Source organism: Furipterus horrens, unplaced genomic scaffold (genome assembly GCF_987537825.1).
Source record: "Furipterus horrens unplaced genomic scaffold, mFurHor1.1.pri manual_scaffold_3, whole genome shotgun sequence".
Lineage (NCBI taxonomy): Eukaryota > Metazoa > Chordata > Mammalia > Chiroptera > Furipteridae > Furipterus > Furipterus horrens.
In genome coordinates this window covers 105,231,400-105,251,439 of record NW_028327173.1, presented here as the reverse complement: position 1 = coordinate 105,251,439, position 20,040 = coordinate 105,231,400, and the positions used below count along the sequence as shown (strand labels likewise).

Genomic DNA, 20,040 nt, shown 5'->3' with positions numbered 1-20,040 from the left:
GAGACTAAGCAATGCGGCCTCTACCTACCCTTCCAACTTCACATATCTCACTTTCCTTATGGCTCTACCCATACTGACGGTTTTAATTTTTCACACATTCTTCTTCCTCCCAGCCTTGCAATTGTTTCCTTTGCCTAGAAAGTACCAATCCCCAACTCTTCACCAGGCTGGATCTGTGTCACTCAGGCCTTATGCATCACTTCCTTAGAGAGGTTGCCATCCCAACAAAAGCTGGGCCTGCACATCACTTACCCTTGGCCACTTCACCAAGCTTCTTTCCTCAGTAGTGTGTATCACACTACCTTATTATGCTCTATTTCATGGCTGTAGTCCCAGGGCCTGGCTCAGTACCTGGTACGTAAGTGCACCACGAAGCTTTCACAATTGAGGAAGCACCTGAAGACAGGTAGGCTTTATACAAGCAGCACCACTTGACAGTAAATGCTGGGAGTAGCTTCACTGGGACATGCCACCAGCTTTTATGGGTTGTTTTGTGCCCCACCTCCAAATGCATATGTTCAAGTCCTAACCCTCAGTATCTCAGAATGTGACCTTATTTGGAAATAAGGTTGTTATAGATATAATTAGTTAAGATGAGGTTATATACTGTTAGTAGGGTGAACCCATAATGCAATATGACTGGGGGGGGGGGGGGGAGATTTGGACACACACATGCACACAGGGAGAATGCCATGTGAAGATGAAGGCAGAGATCTGCAAGTCAAGGAATACCAAAAAGTGCCAACCAACCACCAGAGTCTAGGAGAGGAAAGCAAAAATTCTCTTTGGCAGCCCTCTGGAGGTTCAAACCAACTCTGCCAACACTTGGAACTTGGACTTCTAGCCTTCAAAACACTGAAACAATAAATTTCTATTGTTTAAGTCACATGGTCTCTGCAGTACTTTGTTATAGCATCTTCAACAACCTAATATACCAGCTCACTCAACAATTCTCAAATCCAAGTAAAGGTTTTCATAAAGGAAAAGAAAAAAACAGAAAGCCTGAGGTAGGTTTGTCACGGCTGGGGAGAGTGGTTCTCACCTGGTGAGCCCGGAGCAAGGCAGTCCTCCGATACATGTAATCCTCGGACTTGATCACATACACCATCTTGTAGGAGTTCAGCTTGAACCTACACTCCAGCTTGTCCAGGCTATCCACATTCTCCATGCTCTTCTTGCTGTTTCCTTCCTTCCCTTCCTTTTCCTGCTGTTCTCGACCACGCTGACACTTCCGGATCCGCCGCAGGTTCCTACAAAGCAGAAAGCCCTGAAGGATGAGAGCCGGTCCAGACAGATTCTTAAGCCTCCTCCAAGAGTTTTCTGATTATATACCTTCACACCACTCATCACAGTTTTAATTATATACATACAAAAAAAAAAAAAAAAAATCAACTGTAGGGATAAACACAATAAAAAGCAGAAATCTTCAACCACCTCCTACTCCTAATTCAAGACCCACTGGCCTTGGCAGAGGTAGCCCCAATTAGCAGTTTTGAAACCTTCTAGGTCTCTGTGAAATAGCGTATATAATCACTCACTAAGGTTCTGCTTTTGTCATCTGTCCAAGACAAAAATTCTACACACTGTAAGTATTAGTCTATTATTCTCAACTTTTCACTGACAGTCATGAAGATGTTTTAATTTCACTACACAAAGATTTGTCTCATTATCTTTTAATGGCTACAGAGGAATGTGCCTCAATTTAACTGTTCCTCAACAGGAATCAATCAGGGGTTCCTCATCTGAACCACAGAGCACAGAAAATTATTTGAATGCCTATTTTTTTCAATTCTTCCAAAGATGGTACATAACTAATACTATTCTACATACACAGGAAGGAAGATAAACATAAATGGATGTTTTGGTAGGTATTTAGAGCTTAATTCTCTCCAACAACAAGCAGAGAAAGGTTGTGAACTATACTTTTGTCATTAAAAGCACTGCTTCAGTGAGTATCTTTGTATACATGTATTTTTGGAGGACAGAAAGTTCTTTGGTCCAAGGACTTCTGGCAGTCCCAAAACCCTTTTCAGGAGTTCTGTAAGACTGATACTAATTTCATAATACTAACACATTATTTGCCCTCTCCCCTCTTTTTAGTGCACTACTATTTGTACTCACAGTGCAAAAGCAATTAACAAAAATGCTGGTGGTGGCACCAAACTATCCTTAGAAATCTTTACTTTTCTCTGGCCATGCACTGGCAATTAAAAAGAAAGATGGCTTCACTTAAGAATGCCCTTGATGTCCTGGCTGCATGGCTCAGCTGGTTGGAGCATTGCTCCCCTACATTGAAGGCCTGTGGGTTCAATTCCTGGTCAGGGCCTGGATTGTGGGTTTGGTCCCTGGTTGGGGCACATACAGCAGACAACTGATTGGTATTTGTCTCTTACATTGATGTCTCCCTTCCTCCTTAAAAATCAATGGAAACATGTCTTTTAGTGAGGATTAAAAATATATATATATATATATCTTTGATGAAGAAATAACACTATTAAATTAAATCCCAGCCCCTCAATTCACATCATGTTAATATGCTGTATGGTAACATGGGAACTACACAGGAATCACTTTCATTTGCTGAGGTACAGTGGAACCCTTGAAGAAAAGCACCCAAATTGCAAATGGATCACCAATAATGGATCACCAATTTTACCTGCAAGACCTGACTAGTCAACCTAGGATTATCTGGTACATATTTTCTTCAAAATGAACAAGGGAGCCTGGCACATCAAGGAAAACAAATTTGTTGCCAATTGTAAGATTTAAGCTTTCATGTAAAACTATGAATTTGGATAAACTGGTACTTATCAATATGTGCTAACGGCTTCCTATTATTTAAAGATGTGTTTGATGAGGTCAATGGCAATATTACGAGTTTTTGGATATTATAAAATGAAAATGTGTAAACATCTGGTAGGCCTGCATAACTTAGTAAATTATTACTTTCCAAATAACCAATTGCACAAAGTTGTAAAATCATGGATGAAAAAGATTCAAATTACAAGATAAACCAATGGTTTGACATAACTGTATGAAGAGATCATTGGTGCTTCCACTGATACTGCAACTAACCTTTAAGAAACTACCACTTGAAGAGTTCTGATGTCATATCCAAGAATATCCACAATTATGTGAAAGGTTATAAAAATAATTTTTTCTAACTACATATTTGAGTAAGCTAGATTTTCTTCACATTTAAACAAAATACAGTGCAACAGACTGAATACAGACACAGATATAAGAATCCAGCTGTTCTTCCATTATGCCAGACATGAAACATATCTGCAAAAATGTAATGCAATGCCACTCTTTTCACTAATTTTTGTTTTGGAATAATTTTTCATTAAACAATTATTTATAATAACATATAATGGATTTATTAGTATTGTTATTTTTAAAATGAATTCATAAACCTTTTAAACATTTCTCAGTTTTAATTTCTAATGTGGTAAATGTTACTACTAGATGTAATCCATATAAACAAAAACTTTTGGAGGTACTTAATCTCTAAAAGTGAAGGGGTTTCAAGGCCAGAAAGACTGAGAACCTTAGCTATAAGGCAAATTATTAGAAACCAAAGTTCTAGGGTAATGGTCCCATAAACGAATGGCCCTGACCTAAAAATGAATGTTATCAATTTATAGCTTTCCCCATAGAATGTGAAAGTGCCTCCCTTCCCTGAACCGTCTACAATACAGATTACAAATCTTTTGAAAACTTTGCCAACATGGTGGTTCCTGTGTCATAAGCATGGAGATCAAGTCTGTTCTGTTGAGAGAGGGGCATGGCACAGAGCAGCTGCTTGAAGCCTGCTCAATGAAATCAGTGAACGAAAACTGGCAAAGCCCCCTTGTGCTCATACCCATTCATGTTCTGATTAGAACTGAGTCTCTAAGTCTGGATAACAACTTTCTGAAAATGTAAAACATGAGATTTCAATTCCAAAGTTTTGGCAAGATAGCAAGCCACTCTTCTACAGCAAAACCTATTTTCTACTTCTGAAACTCTTCTTCAATCTTAGATAGAGGACCAGCCCAGCATTACAATCTGTGCACATATGAGGGTGGAGGTGGACTGAAAAGATTCTGTGAAGAGAGTTAACATAGCAGGGTTAAGACTGTCCTCTGAGAGGCCAGCTTATAAGGTTGTCTCTTGGGATCTTGGATTTTGGGAGTTTCCGCTATTCCCTAAATGATAAGAGTGGCTCACTGTATATAAACTGCACATAATATGTGGTTTATGCTGAAAATGTGCTTTCCTTCTGGAAATCTGGAATTTTGGCACATATTAGGCAGAGGGTGCCTACACAACTAGCATGCAATAAAAAACCATGGCACTGAGAGAGAACCTAGTAAGATTCCTTCGCAGACAGCATTTCAAACTGATTTTTACAATTCATTGCTGGAGGAATTCAGAGCATCCTCTGTAACTCCAATGGAAGAGATCTCTGGGAAGCTTTTGCCTGGCTTCCTCTGACTTTGTCACAGGTGCCTTTTCCCTTTGCTGATTTATCTTTATGTCCTTTTACACATTCTTATCCCTTGTAAGGTAAGTAAGTTGTTGCTGATTCTCTAAAACTCTCACTTCCCTGATGCTTTGGCATGAGCTCCAGATAAGCTTCTGGTTTAACAGCAAAACAAACCTTGACTAGTGTCCTCAGCAGACAGAACAATGACTACAGGAAGTGAAAAAGAAAAAACTGGCCCCAGCCAGTATGGCTCAGTTGGTTGGGCATTGTCTCTCCAACTGAAAGGCTGCAGGTTTGGTCCCCAGGGTGCATATGGAAGGCAGCCAAAAGATGTTTCTTGCTTCTCTTTCTCCCTCCCTCCCACCTCTCCTAAATAAATAAATAAATAAACAAACAAACAAACAAACAAACAAATAACTTTTTTAAAATCAAGAATCTGAATGTTATTTAACTCTCCACTGCTCAACTGCACACATGTGTATCCTGCCAATACATGACTTGGTTCACTCACCTTGGGAGAAATACTGGTTTCCGTGCCAGATGCTCACGAAGCTCAGGAGAGGTAGTATCAGAATTCATGTATCGCTCCACATAGTCTGACCAGCGCTAGGATTATAAACACAAAATAGGGGTGGGGAAAGAGCACAGAACCTGAGTGCCAACCTCATCAGCAAATTCTATGACTAAGATGTCTTAGATCCCTAAAATTTCAAGATTAAAAAGAAAAAAGTTTCTTCCCATAAAGACATGCTTTTTATTTGGTACTGAAATAGTTAAAAAATTCTGTTACATCAGTGATTTTCAACATTTTTCATCTCATGGCACACATGAACTATTTACTAAAATTTTGTGGCACACCAAAAAATATATTTTTTACCAATCTGACAAAAAATTTTAAAAAGGTATAATTTTGATTCTTTCAAACAGAATGGCTATTACTGTGTTGGATGTTGTCGTCATTGTATTTGACAGTATAAGGGAAAAGAGGTCAGTGCCCCTAACTAAATAGTCAGGTATTGGATGTTTTAAAAATTCTGTGGCACACCAGTTTAAAACTGCTGCGTTAGATAGCAAAACCCCAAGTTTCTCTGAGATACTTAAAAATTACCAGAAGTCATAAGTGTGCAGAAGATGGCTCACTGACAAGTTTTATTTCCTCACAGAGCATTAAAAATAATTTTTTCAGAGCATTTTTATTAAAAATACATAGATATTAGTGGCAAATGTCTGAAAATCACTATCTTTCAAATTAAAATCTGGATTTCTAGCATCTCTTTAAAAATATTTAATGATTTAGCAACCATGAGCCAATATTCCCACAAAAGTCTGTCCTCCATTGCCCTGCAACATCATGCATGTGGCTTGGATCTCTCATTAACATTACCAGTTAGACCCAGTTATGATAACCAACTCACTCTGTCTACTTTGGAGGGGTAAAGATCTCCTAGCTTCATCTAATCCAACAAAAAGTAAACATGACACAAAAAGTCAAGATGATAACAGGCAGATGGCACTTCATTTGTTTTTTTCTTACACTTTTGGAGAAAAACAGGGAAGGTGCCAACCGCAAGGTTTCCTCAGAGGAGATGGCTTTACTGAGAGCTAGATGAGACTGACATCAACCCCAAATAGCTACCACTCGCAGCTATGACCTGTACTTTAAGCATCAGGTCCTAACCCCTAAACAGGCCTATTGCTGTCTTGGCCTTCTAGAAAACGATCAAAGGACAATCTCTCAGGACATGACAGCTCCCCTCAGCACAGTTTTTGTAATATACTTGTCATACCTCTGCTTCTACGGGGTCATCTGAGTTTTCCTCTTCTGTGTCCAAAAGCTCAATGGTCAGCTGAACCTGGCCTTGGCTCTGAATGAACATAAGCTGCAAATAAGAAAACTGAGTATGAACAAAAGACTACCTCCAAAGCTATAACCTAATTTCTCAAGGGTTGGGAGTAATAAAGTCATACCACTCTGCTCTAGTGGAAGAGATGAGGAAGATACTTAAATGCTTAGATGGCAGGTGATTAAAAAGACAAAGGTTTAATCTTGCTAAGAAAAATAAAATGTTAGTGTAAAAAGCACCATTTTATGTTTCATACTTCTTGAATTAGCTAGAATAATCAATGTCAGTAAGAGTGCTTTAAAGCTAGAACTACAAAATGTCAAAGCCATTTCACTTGATAATCCCATTTCTAACACTTAATACAAAGATGTAAATAAGTCTACAGTGTTTAAAGATTACCTGACTATGGAACATAAGAAAAACACTGACATATGAAGAAGTGATCTGCTGCAATGATACTAGTCACATTAGAAGTTCTTCAAACCCTCATGTTTAAAAGTAATACACCGATAGAGGCAAAGATAAGTCATGTTTTGCGCAAAAGAATTATTAAATGATGGTGGAACATGGACCTCCCCTTCCAGAACACTAAGATTCTCAATGTCCTTATCCTAAGGCCTTGCTGAAGACAAGGTCACAATCCAAATCACATGGAAGTAGATCAGTGCTTAGAAGAAAATCTGAGAATTGTTTATTTCAACTTCCTTGGTTTACACAGGAAAAAACTAAAAATCAGAGAGTTCTGACTTCTCAAGCATACACAGTCAGTAAGCAAATAGGCCCAGAAGCCAGTTATGGTTCCTGGTGTTGTTCTGCAGAAGCTCTAAAAATTCCTAATATACACACAAATACAAACATAGTACTTCCAAAATAGATTAGAAAAAAACCTGCCCCTAGGAGTTTGCTAAACCCTTCTACCCCTAGGATGACCTAGAGTATCTAGATTAGTCCTATTGCTCTAAGGAAATCACCCTTTAAAGCAGCGGTTCTCAACCTGTGGGTTGCAACCCCTTCGGGGGTCGAACAACCCTTTCACAGGGGTCGCCTAAGACCATTGGAAAACACATATAATTACATATTGTTTTTGTGATTAATCACTATGCTTTAATTATGTTCAATTTGTAACAATGAAAATACATCTTGCATATCAGATATTTACATTACGATTCATAACAGTAGCAAAATTAGTTATGAAGTAGCAACGAAAATAATTTTATGGTTGGGGGTCACCACAACATGAGGAACTGTATTAAAGGGTCGTGGCATTAGGAAGGTTGAGAACCACTGCTTTAAAGTGATATTGAATAGACAGTTTATTCTCTACATGCTGAAAGTGAATTCAATTTCACCCCAACAGTCTCCTCCACCTGTTGCCTGTCTTGTTAGGCCCTTCACCATGTGTTCACCCAGCTCTCTCACCTCTTTATCCACTCCCCAAGTCTTGACTACCTTCATTATTAGATTGCCTTCATCCACCACCCAAATTAGGTAACTGCTTCCAGCAGTAAACAGGCCTTTGATTCCTCCATTCCTCCTTACTCAGTACTACCAAATCGATCTTCCTGGAAATTCAAACCCAGTGGGATATTTAGTCCTTAAAAATGCTTCACTGTTCACCAAGTACAAGAAGAGCCAAACCATTTACTTAGTGTGGCCCTAAAGATCCAAGATCCTCTACTACCACTTAGACCCCCCGTCTACATGCCTCCTCCACCAATATCCTTCTTATACTTCATTTACTCGCCAAACAGACACTAAATGTCTACTACTTATCAGTTAGGGGCACACTTAAAAGAATATGGCTTCTTGTTTGGAGATCAATTTAGTAAAGGAAGCATAAATATAAACAGTTAGGTCTACATTATTAACTAGGTAACTACAAAGGTACTATTTTAGAGATATGAACAGTATGTTTGAAAGAGTAAATAATTCCTCCTCAGTGAGCTGAGAAAGATTTAACGTCACTGAAGTGACCCTCGGGTGGGCACTGAGGGACAGAGAAAGAGATCAATTTCAGAGAAATTATGAGAGACAACTGTATTTTAATAAGTATATAAAAAGAACTATACCCATCTTCCCCTCAAAAAGGTGAAAGATATGAGTAAGCAATACACAGAAGAGGGAAGAAAAGGGCAACAGTAGGAAACATGGAAATGTGAATTTAAATAATGTAATTTTCTAACCATCTAACTGACAAAAACAAAGAAGTCTGATAATACCAAGTGACTAAGGAAATCGACACTTATGAAAGTGTACACTGGTACAGACTAACATTTTGAGGAGTGAATAGCAATATCCATTAATATTTAATATGCATACCCTTTGACCAAGTAATTTCAGTTGTTTCTCTCTACCCTAGACAAATACTAACACATGAACACAAGGACACACATATTGGATTGGCGAAAAAGTCTGTTTAGTTTTTTTCATAAAATAAAAGACATGTTTTTCATTTTCACCAAAAACTGTTGATTTGTATATTTTGAGTATGTTGGCTATCTCCCACTATTTGTTTCTAGTAGGGAGAGGCCAGGCTGCTATTAAACATCTTCTAATCTATCAGATAGCCCCTCAGTAAAGAATTATTTGGCCAAAATATCAATAGTACCGAGAAACTTCACAAACCATTTTTGACAAGTTTGATCAGTCGCAGCACCTCAGCAACTTCTCTATGCCATGCACGCGACTTTTTTTTGCGTTTCAAACTTTCTTGAAATAATAAAGCACAACATGGGCACTTCTACCAAGATGGAGGCTTAGAAAGACAGACTGCGTCTCCCTCCACAACTAAGAAGGAATACAACTACCTCAAAACTAGAGACAACCAGAAGTTTCAGAAAATCAAAGTGCATGGAAGCCCAACAAGCAAAGATATAAAGAAGAAATACTCTACCAGACAGGTAGGAGGGGTGGAGCCAGGCTGAGAGGACATGGTGTGGTCGCGGTGGCAACAGCAACAGGCCAGCGGAAAGCGCAGTCACACATTTTAAAAAGTCAGGAGGGACACCTGGGGAGCGCTCCCAGCACCAGACCAGACCGCACAGCCCACGGTCCCAGAGTTGGGGAAAATAAAGCCTCATTGCTTCTGACTGCAAACCAGTGGGGGTTGGGGTGGAGAAAGAAACTGCCAGTCTCTCAGCAGAGCCCGCTTGTTTAAAGGGCCCCCATGGTCCTAGAACAACCGCAGAGCCACCCACCATGGGAACGACAGCCAGGGCAACAAGAGGGGCACCAGTCCCATATGGAAGAGGGAGAAGTTCCTGGAAAAGGGGCAAGTGCTGAGCGAGCGGCATTGTTCCCTCTCAGACCCCTCCTCCCCACACAGCACCATAACATGGTGAAACCGGTCACCCTGTACTGACGAATACCTAAGGCTCTGCTCCTTACAATGTAACAGGTGCGACAGCTCTGCCTAAGACACAGAGGCAAACAAACACAGGAGGCTGTCAAGATGAGGAGACAGAGAAGTATGGCCCAAAAGACATAACTTATCAAGGTTCCAGTGGGAGAACTAAGCAACAAGGAGATAACCAACCTAACAGACACAGAATTCAAAACACTGGTGATAAAGATGCTCACAGGTGTGACAAATATGCTTAAGTATTGCAGACGCATAAGGGAAGAAGTGAAGGCTATGCTGAATGAAACAGAGAAAAATCCACACAAAACCAATGGTGAAGGGAAGGACACCAAGGTTCAAATCAATGATTTGGAACAAATGGAAGAAAAAAAGTCAACCAGTACAGAATGAGAAAACAAGAATTGAAAAATGTGAAGAGGCTTAGGAACCTCTGAGACAACTTTAAATGTGTCAACATCCGAATCATAGGGGTGCCAGAAGGAGAAGAGGAAGAGCAAGAATTGAAAGATCAAGTGAGAAAATAATGAAGGAAAACTTCCCAAATTTGGTAAAGGAAATAGACATACAAGTCCAGGAAGCACAGAGGGTCCCAAAACAAGCTAGACCCAAAGAAGATCACACTAAGACACATGATAATTAAAATGCCAAAGGTTCAAGACAAAGAAAGAATCTTAAGAGCAGCAAGAGAAATGCACAGACTTACCTACAAAGGGGTGCCTATAAGACTGTCAGCTGATTTCTCCAAAGTAACTTTGCTGACAAGAAGGGACTGGCAAGCAGTATTCAATGTGATGAAAAGCAAGGACCCACAACCAAGATTACTCTATCCAGCAAAGCTATCATTTGGAATGGAAGGACAGATGAAGTGCTTCCCAGACAAGGTAAAGCTAAAGGAGCTCATCATCACCAAGCCATTATTATATGAAATGTCACAGGGACTTAAAAAAAAGAAGACCAAAATTATGAACATTGAATGACAACAAATTCACAGCTATCGACAACTGAATCTAAAAAATAAAAACAAAACCCAACGAAGCAAACCAGAATAGGAACAGAATCATAGGTATGGGGATCATTTGGAGGGTTATCAGCTGGAAGGGGGAGAAATGGGGAAATGGTGTAGGGATTAAGAAGCATAACCCGTTGGTACAAAATAGATGGGAGAGTTAAGAATAATATAAGAAAGGGTGAAGCCAAAGAACTTATATGCATGACCCATGGACATGAACTAAGAGGGGAGGGAGGGATTGCTGGAGGGAGTGGGGTACTGGGCAGAGGGGAGCAAAGGGAAAAAAACTGGGACTACTGTAACAATATAATCAATAAAATATACTTTAAAAAAAAGCATAATATGCCAAAAATGTTATCTACTTCCATCTTCAATATTAAAATGGCTGCACAAAAATTCACCAGTTTTGATAATTTTTTTTTAAATGAATGTAAATGACAGCTGTCATAATACAATCTAACAAAACTATTTTGAATGAAGTTAAAGACAACTAAACACTACTAGAGCCATCATACAAAAAAAACTAAAGAAACTTTTGGGCCAGCTCAATACGGAAAATGCTGTTCAATGTAGCACTATCTGAAATAATAAAAAAGTGGAAATAAATGCCCATAGAAGAATGAATTAAAAAAATCGGTACATTCATACTATTAAATATGAAAAAAGCAGAATGTAAAGTATGCACAATCTAGAATTTATTTCTACATATATATGTGTGCGTGTATGTGCCGTGTGCGTGTGTGTAAATGCACAAAAAAGAGTCTGAATGGACATAAAGAAAGGTAAAAATGCCTGATTTTTAAAAATCAGTGTAGAATGTACATAGGAAAAATAAGGAGAGAGGACGCTGGAGATAGGGGTGGTGGCAGCAGGGGGTTCGATGGGCTGCTAATGCTTAGTGCTAACAGATTAATTTTTTAAAAAACATTTAATTTGTTTACTCTTAGAGAGATGTGTAAAAGAAAGAAATGTTCACTGCTTGCCTCTCGCATGCTCCCAACTCGGGGGTTGGCCTGCAACCCAGGCATGTGTCCTGACTGGGAATTGAACTGGCAACCATTCAGTTCGCAGGCCGGCGTGCAATCCACTGAGCCATACTAGCCAGGGCCAGATTAAATTTTATTCTCCATGTAAACATTTTGAAGAAGAGGATCACTGTGGTGACACAATTTTCCTGGTTACAAAGCCGTTGTTCCTTCTATGCTCTTTACCACTGACAACTATTCTTACCTACAGGGTGACTCTGTCCATTTCTTCACAGGCCCTTGCCACAATTTAATACCCTGTTAATTCATTAAGGGTGGGGATGCTAATTCTCTCTCACCATTGAAACTAACACACAATAAGATCATAATAAACATTTATAGATTAAAAACCTTGAAAAGCTTAAGGGATCTCTTCTGTAGTGGGAAAGTCATCAGGTATTAGAACATCAGATCTGAGGACTGAACTAAGAAATTTGTTTTGTTCTTTGACTCTAAATTAAGTAAACATTACAGGTGATGAATTAGAAATGAAAACAGCTGAAGCAGAAGTATACAACAAAGTGAAAAATTTGGGGTCAGGTCATTAAAGTAGATGGAACACAAACAATGAAGTCAAACTGTTACTTAGCTTGCTCTCAGCTCGGCCAACCACAAATCTTATTCTGGGCAACTTGACCAGGCTCTTCTTGTGCAAATACATATAGGCTTTGTTCAACTATATACATTTATTACATAGCTGCAATCATAGTACACATACTTCTGTATCCTTTTATTTGCTTCAATACTTTTATACTTTATAACTAACTTCTAAGGGCTGCAAAATATTCCATCCAGTATTCATACAACGTGCTGCCATTAAGCACTCCCATAGCGAGCTGGACATTTAGGTTGTTTTCAGAGACATGCTTTTCAAATGAGCTATTACAATAGTGGAAAATTGGAAACAACCCAAGTGTCAAACAAGACAGGAATGAAATATCAAATAGTCACAAGATGCTGAAGACTCAGAGGTGTTGCTGAGCAAAATAACTTTCAGAACCTTTCGCCCAATATAATCTTTCAAAATATATATAAGCACAGAAAAGTTTAGAAATGTCATCAGTAATTATTTCTGGGAAGAATTGGAGGCGATTTTTCTTTGCATTTCTTCTCTTTTCTACAATGATAAAGGATTATATTTTTAAACAATATACTTACAAAGCACTATCATATGAAAAAATGCTCAGAAAAAAAGCAGAATATAGAATTGTAAAAAATCATATAGAACAACTAAATTTTTTTTAAGGCAAGAAAGAGACTGTCCTGGGAAGACTTTACTTCAACTTTTCCATGTTTTTGTATTTCCTTCAACGGAATCACTGGGTGAAAGAACTCTGGTCTGTATTTGACTTCCAGTGGACAGTCCCATTATCTTAAACTGTCACCAGCATGGTCCTTGATCACATGAGTAACTCACCTTAAAGCAGTTCTCATCCGACATGAGCTGCTCGGCCTTCCGTTGATAGGCTGACTCCAAGACACTCCTCGAAGTCTGCGTGTTCAGTTGGCCTCCAGTGGCCCCATTATTGTTTTCTGCCAGGTAAAGGTCAGTCACCTGTACACAGATCTCATCACTCACGATATGCTGCAGCTGGAATCAAGCAAAGGCAGGTCAACAATGAACCAAGAAAAGTATTCTCCCTGTCACACACCCAACCTTACTTTGACAGTTCCAGTAACTCAATACAAAAAGAGGTATTTTGGAATTGGTAATTCTTAAAAATAAGTCACAGAAAACCACTATTTTTATTTTCTTGGGGAATAACTAAGCCAAAATCTTCAACCATATTACTGGTCCATAAGTAAAACTTCCATATCTATTTAAAAGCAAAACCAATGGCAATGGTTATTAATGTGCTGCTTATTTAAAGTTCTAAGGCACTTAGGACTTCTGGTCAAGTTGGCATAATATACAGACATGGCTCACTTCTTCACACAACCATATCAAAATTACAACTAAAATATAGAACAACCACCACTAAGAACTGTCAGAAATCAAGTTGAATGGAAGTTTGACAACTATGGAATTAAAGAAACCACATTCACGCAGACCGGTAGGACAGGTGCAGACAAGGAACCAGCTGGTCCCTCACCCACGTGTGGTGAATAAAAATTTGGGAGGAAAATGCAGTAGAGTTCCGGCCAAAGTGGAGGCCTAGACAGACACAATGTGTCTCCGTCCACCACTGAGAAGGAATGCAACTATCTCAAAGCTAGAGACAACCACAAGTCCCAGAAAATCGAGCTGCATGGAAGTCCAACAAACAAAAATATAGAGAAGAAATTCTCATCCAGACAATTAGGAGGGGTGGAGAGGCCATGGTGTGGCAGCGGCAGCGGCAGGTCTGTGGCAAGCACAGTCACAGGTTTTAAAAAGTAGAGACATCTGGGGAGCGCTCCCAGCACTAGACCAGACGGCACAGCTCACAGTTCCAGTGAAAATAAAGCCTCATTGCTTCTGACTGCAAAAACAGTCATGGCTGGGGCAAAGGAAGAAACTGCTGGTCTCTCAGCAGAGTCTGCTTGTTTAAAGGAACCCCAGGGCCCTAGAATGTCCGCAGATCCACACACTCTGGGAACAACGGCCAGGGCAACAGCTAGAGGTGCGCCAGTCCTATACGGGAAGCGGAAGAAGTGCCTGGAAAGGGGCAAGTGCTGAACAAGCAGCACTGTTCCCTCTCAGACCCCTCCTCCACACACAGCATCACAACGTGGTGAAACGGGTTGCCCTGTACTGACAACTACCTAGGGCTCTGCCCCTTACAACTTAACAGGTGCAATAGCTCTACCTAATAAAGACACAGAGACAAACAAACACAGGAGGCTGTCAAGATCAGGAGACAGACAAGTATGGACCAAAAGAGGGAACGGATCAAGGTTCCAGTGGCATTGGTGATAACAATGCTCGCCCACTTGACAGATATGCTTAAGTACGGCAAACGCAGAAAGGAAGAAGTGAAGGCTATACTAAATTAAACGAAGGAAAATCTACACAAAACCAATGGTGAAGGGAAGGAAACCTGGGTTCAAATCAATGATTTGGAACATAAGGAAGAAAAAAACAGTCAACCAATGCAGAATGAGGAAACAAGAATTGAAAAAAGTGAGGAGAGGCTTAGGAACCTCTGGGACAACTTTAAACGTGCCAGTATCTGAATCACAGGGGTGCCAGAAGGAAAAGAGGAAGAGCAAGAAATTGAAAGCTGATGTGAAAAAATGAAGGAAAACTTCCCAACTTTGGTGAAGGAAAGAGACATACATGTCCGGGAAGCACAAAGAGTCCCAAACAAGCTAGACTCCAAGAGGACCACACCAAGACAAATCACAATTAAAATGCCAAAGGTTCAAGATAAAGAGAGAATCTTAAAAGCAGCAAGAGAAAAACAGAGAATTACCTAGAAAGGAATGCCTATAAGACTATCAGATGATTTCTCAAAAGAAACTTTGCAAGCAAGAAGTATTCAAAGTGATGAAAAGCAAGGACTCACAACCAAGATTACTCTATCCAGCAAAGCTATCATTTGGAATGGAAGGACAGATAAAGTGCTTCTCAGATAAGGTAAAGCTAAAGGAGTTCATCATCACCAAGCCCTTATTATATGAAATGTTAAAGGGACTTATTTAAGAAAAAGATCAAAATTATGAACACTGAAATCACAACAAACTCACAGCTATCAACAACAGAATCTAAAAAATAAAAGCAATAACAAACTAAGCAAACAACCAGAATAGGAACAAAATCATACATATGGAGAGCATATGGAGGGTTATCAGCTGGGAGGGGGAAGAGAGAGAATGGGGAAATGGTGCAGGGATTAAGAAATATAATTTGTAGTTACAAAATAGGGGAATGTTAAGAATAGTATAGGAAAGGGAGAAGCCAAAGAACATATAGACACGACCCATGGACATGAACTATGGGGGGTGATAGTGCTAGAGGTAGGGGGGGTACTGGGAAGAGGGGAGCAAAGGGAAAAAAACTGGGACTTCTGTAACAGCATAATTAATAAAACATAATTAAAAAATAAATAAAAATTTAAAAATCATAACCAGGTGCTTCTAGTAAATGGACAAATTCTATCTATTGTTTCAATAAACCAAACTCAGCTTCTAAAAAGTTTTATTGAACTTAGAATGTTGTTGTAGTGGCAGTATGAGGACATTCCTCCTAGCTGTAGAAGCAGCAAACTTGTAAGCAATAACATAAGCATAGAGCAACTTTTAGAGGATGTTAACAGAGATTAATCTCTCAAAATATACAACCATAGCAAATTGCTTCCATACAGACCCTTAAGGAAAGGGCTAATAATTTCTTCAATTTTCAGGAAAAATACTGTCTGCCTGAGAACTTTCGTGAAGATGCGAATAGTCAGTTATATGACACATACTTCCCTGAATCTAGGAAGAAGCAGGGGTACTCTACAAAGGGTTCCATACTTTACCCCAAACTTGAGCAACAAACTTTTCTTTCCATCATGGCAGTGTGGACTCTAGAATTAGAATTTTCTTTTTGCAAGTTTTCATTTTGAAGAAAGTAGTGCATCTACTACAGACTCCCATCTGGAGTTCAGAACTCAAGGCAAAGAAATGGAAACCTGACTGCTGTATGCTGTTTTTATGAAATCAACATTGCTGTCTAGAACAACAAACATATTTACAAACTCCAAGGGTGCCACAGGAACAGACTATAAAACCAACCACAAAGCTAACTCACATAGTCAGGTGTGTACTATATTATAAAAGATGATACGTATATGAAATTTTCCTTTTAAAAAGGACTTCAAATATTAAATGAGGAAAAGTGTGTAGAATTACCAACACCTACAGAAGAGAAAAGACTACAGCTGAGAGCTCATCCTTGGTAGATGAGGGCAGAGCTGGACCAGGAAGGCAGAGGGCAGGCTCAGGACTAATGCTGGCTCAACAGGCAGTCAGCACAAACGGAGCCAAAAACCAGATCTAAGGCAGGCTCACCCAACTGCCGGGGACACTGGGCAAAGCAGAGGAGTCAGTTATGTGCTGAAGTGCAACTACTTTGTTAAAAAACATCCCACAGCATTCTCTCCCCTCTACAGAAGTAATCATACGCATCATTATAATCCCTTTCTCTGTGCCTGGCCCATCATTAGGTAAGGATGTCTTCCCTCACCCACCCTTGCCCTCACCTGTCTGACAATGCTCTGGATGAGCTTGTCCATGGTGAAGGCGATATAGGCATGAATGGTGAACATCTCTCGCAGCGAATCTTCATACTGTGATGAGTCAATGTTGCCATCCAGCAGGCTCCGCACCATATCCAGGAAAGCAGGATAATAATCCTCTACATCGACATCCACTGTGGGAGAGATGAGACAGGTGAGGCCTTACCCTGCTAGGAAAAGATCAGAAGAGCGAGCAGGGCAGGCCCCTCAGCTGGCCTGAGGAGGACTGAAAGAAAAAAACCCAGATACATGGAACATGCCCCTCAATCTGGAGAGACCCAAAATAAGACAGGAGGCTACAATAAGCAGTGCTGTCTATCAGAGGACAATGACTACCACTGTGACCATGCCAGAAAGACACTTACTGACATCTAGGCTGGGCTCTGCATGATAAAGAGCAAAATATCCCTGGAAAGAGGTTTCTTCAAAAAGTTTTTGGCGTCTGTGTTGAGAGAAAACTGCTCTCCCTGCCTGCAAAGAGCATTCCTCACAGGAGTCACTTGTTCGCAAACTACTTCCAGGAAGCAAAGGGGCAGATGAGAAAAGGTAGACAGAGTGACACTTCAAAACTGGGAAACCTCTCAGGAACAGAAAAAAGATGAGCAAATTAAATCCTCTATGAATAATGAACTCATTTGCACTTGTTAAAGTCCTTTTGTTTAAAAATGAATTCTCAAAGCTGTACTTCACAAACTGCATGAAGTATCTGTAGCTGCACATGAATCACTTCTGCCACCAGCTGGAATCTTATCAGTTGTTACAGAGATGTCAGAAACTAGCAGAGTGCACTGGAACAATGAAAGGAGTCTGCCTATTTTACTAAAGTAAGATCCATTTATGTACATAAGGCTCAAAAACATGAAGATCTGACAGTGGCATGAGGAGACTACTGGGGTGTTGGTTGTGTTTTTCTTGATCTAGGTAGTAGTTACACAGTTGTGTTCACTTTGTAAAAATTTACTGAGCTATCCAATTTGGGTTTGTGTACTTTTCAGTATATGTGTTGCACTTCAATAAAAAATTCACTGAAACGAAGAAACCCTTTGTTACTGACACTTTGTAACCAGTTTATAGTTTGTACAAGGGCAAAAAGGCTAAGAGCAAAAGCTGACTCCATCTCCGTTCATTTGCAGTGTGACAGACTCATTCAAGACAGACAAAACAGGGCAATAACTATTTAAAAGCAACTGGCTTGAGTTTCATCAGAGTATCACCTTGTTCAGGACCACAGCACAGCCATAAGTTGTCCTAGAGCAGGGAAAAAAAAACTGCTGTTCTGCCAGAATAAAGCTATGAGTGCAACGAGCTATGATTGGTGAGACTGGCATTACCACTCAAGACCCAACTATGTAAGCCTCAAACCAAGGTAAGTCGGTGGTAAGCCAGGATTAGGCCATTTTCTCTTATTTCTACCCAAGCAGATGGAATCATCACATTAAGTTCCAAAAGTTTTCTCTCTCATACTACAATTAATACAGATAAAGAGTTTAGAATTAATTCCCAGGGTTATTAGGTCTTCAAAAGATTGAAAGCGAGGGCCACACATGGGCTTCTTACATTAACAGTAAAAAAAAAATTTTTCTTCCATAGATTGGCTATTTCCTCAAGAGCACAGAAACAAGACTTCATGAAAGGATTTTGGCTCATAGCTCAATTATTTAATGTAGAATGGAATGGTTATCTAGAAGTAGGTGGCATGGAATTACTTAAAGCATATAATTAATCCTTATTTCCCTTTTCCTGAGTTCTCTATCTTCATTCCTGTTCTGCCTATTCTGCTGTCTTACACCATTCCTTGAGTTCTAATCTCCTTTCTAATCCCTTCCCATGAACCCCACCCTCTGGTTAAAGGGAAGTACTGCCCAAACACATCAGAAAATCTTCATCTGTCTTAGGCATGAACAATTAGGAATATATGTTCTGTCATGGAGTGGAACCAGCTGTGCCGTTTCATTCCTCTCTGTCCTTTGAAACACTTTGCAATGACCCAGAGATCTGCTATTTGGGAAATTGATGGTAACTCACACTCCCTTCCCTGGTTTCCATAGTATCAGCCATTCAGTGTCCACGATCCAAGCACTACACTGGGTGGTTGCATATTTTCTCCAATTCTCCCAACAACCCCACAAAGTAACAAGTAGTACCTCCATTTCACAGGAAAACAGGTTCAGAGAATTTAAGTAAGGTCACACAACCAGTAAGCTATAGAATGAGGATCTGAACTCCCCCTGAGGCCTGCCTGTGCTCCATGTATAAAAGGAAACAATCCCAAGTCTAACTAGGTCCCAGTCCATGTTCACCAACCCACATCCTCTGTGAACACATCTTCTGTAAACCAGCAGTTTTGGCACTCACTAGGTTCTTTGAGACGGAGCTGGATGGCAGGGCTGTCGCTTTTGTCTCGCTTTATGCCCAGCACTTCCCGCTCCCACTCCCTCTCTCGGTTTTCTTCTTCAATCTGCCGTTCTGCTTGGGAGCAAATTCGCAGAAGCCTCAAGCAGAGAATCTGGTGCAGTCGCATAAAGATGTACCAGTTGTTATTAACATAGAAGAGGTTGTACACTTCATCCATTCCTCGTAGCTTCTGCGCTGCTGTGTTACTAAACAGTAGCTTGGATTTAGGGGGACTGCCCCCAACACCATTGTGCTTCTTAGCTGCTCCTGTGGTTTCATCTATATCCATCTCTTCTTCTTCCTCTTCTTCTACATCTGAGAGATCACCCCTCTGAGCAAAGAGCAGATCTGGAATGAAGTGATGCATGATCTGCTTGATTTTGTACTTGTCCTCCTTCTGAATGCCTGCCTGCCTCTTCACGTGGTGGATAATCAGGGCAGCAGCGTCCTCCAGGATCTGCTTATCTTCATAGGCCAGAGAGAGGTGTGGGCCAGCAGGTACGCCAGCATTTTCTTCTGTAGCCTGTTCTTGCCTCTACCAGGAGAGAGACAGAAAGCAGTGAGTGCCATATCCATGGCAACAATAGAAGGACCTTCAAGACAACACCATCAGTACACTCAATTAACCATAGTGGCTATTATTTTCTAATCCAAAACTTTCAGAAACAACAAAGTAACATGGAAGATGTGATTTGAGAACAAAATACTGGTACCTTCTAGACTTTGAAGACTTAC

The 20,040-nt window shown here is 40.0% G+C and overlaps 1 protein-coding gene across 1 annotated transcript in view; it reads right to left on the bottom strand.

Moving 5' to 3' along the window:
* Positions 1–20,040, bottom strand: part of SIN3A (SIN3 transcription regulator family member A) — a 69,478-nt gene that overhangs the window by 2,749 nt on the left and 46,689 nt on the right. Inside the window, exons 15-20 of the mRNA XM_090269974.1 lie at positions 19,267–19,840; positions 16,876–17,045; positions 13,128–13,301; positions 6,259–6,351; positions 4,983–5,077; positions 1,043–1,250 (exon numbers count right to left, since the gene is read on the bottom strand). Of these exons, the coding sequence (XP_090126100.1) occupies positions 1,043–1,250; positions 4,983–5,077; positions 6,259–6,351; positions 13,128–13,301; positions 16,876–17,045; positions 19,267–19,840 (1,314 nt within the window). The remainder of the gene's footprint in view (positions 1–1,042; positions 1,251–4,982; positions 5,078–6,258; positions 6,352–13,127; positions 13,302–16,875; positions 17,046–19,266; positions 19,841–20,040) is intronic.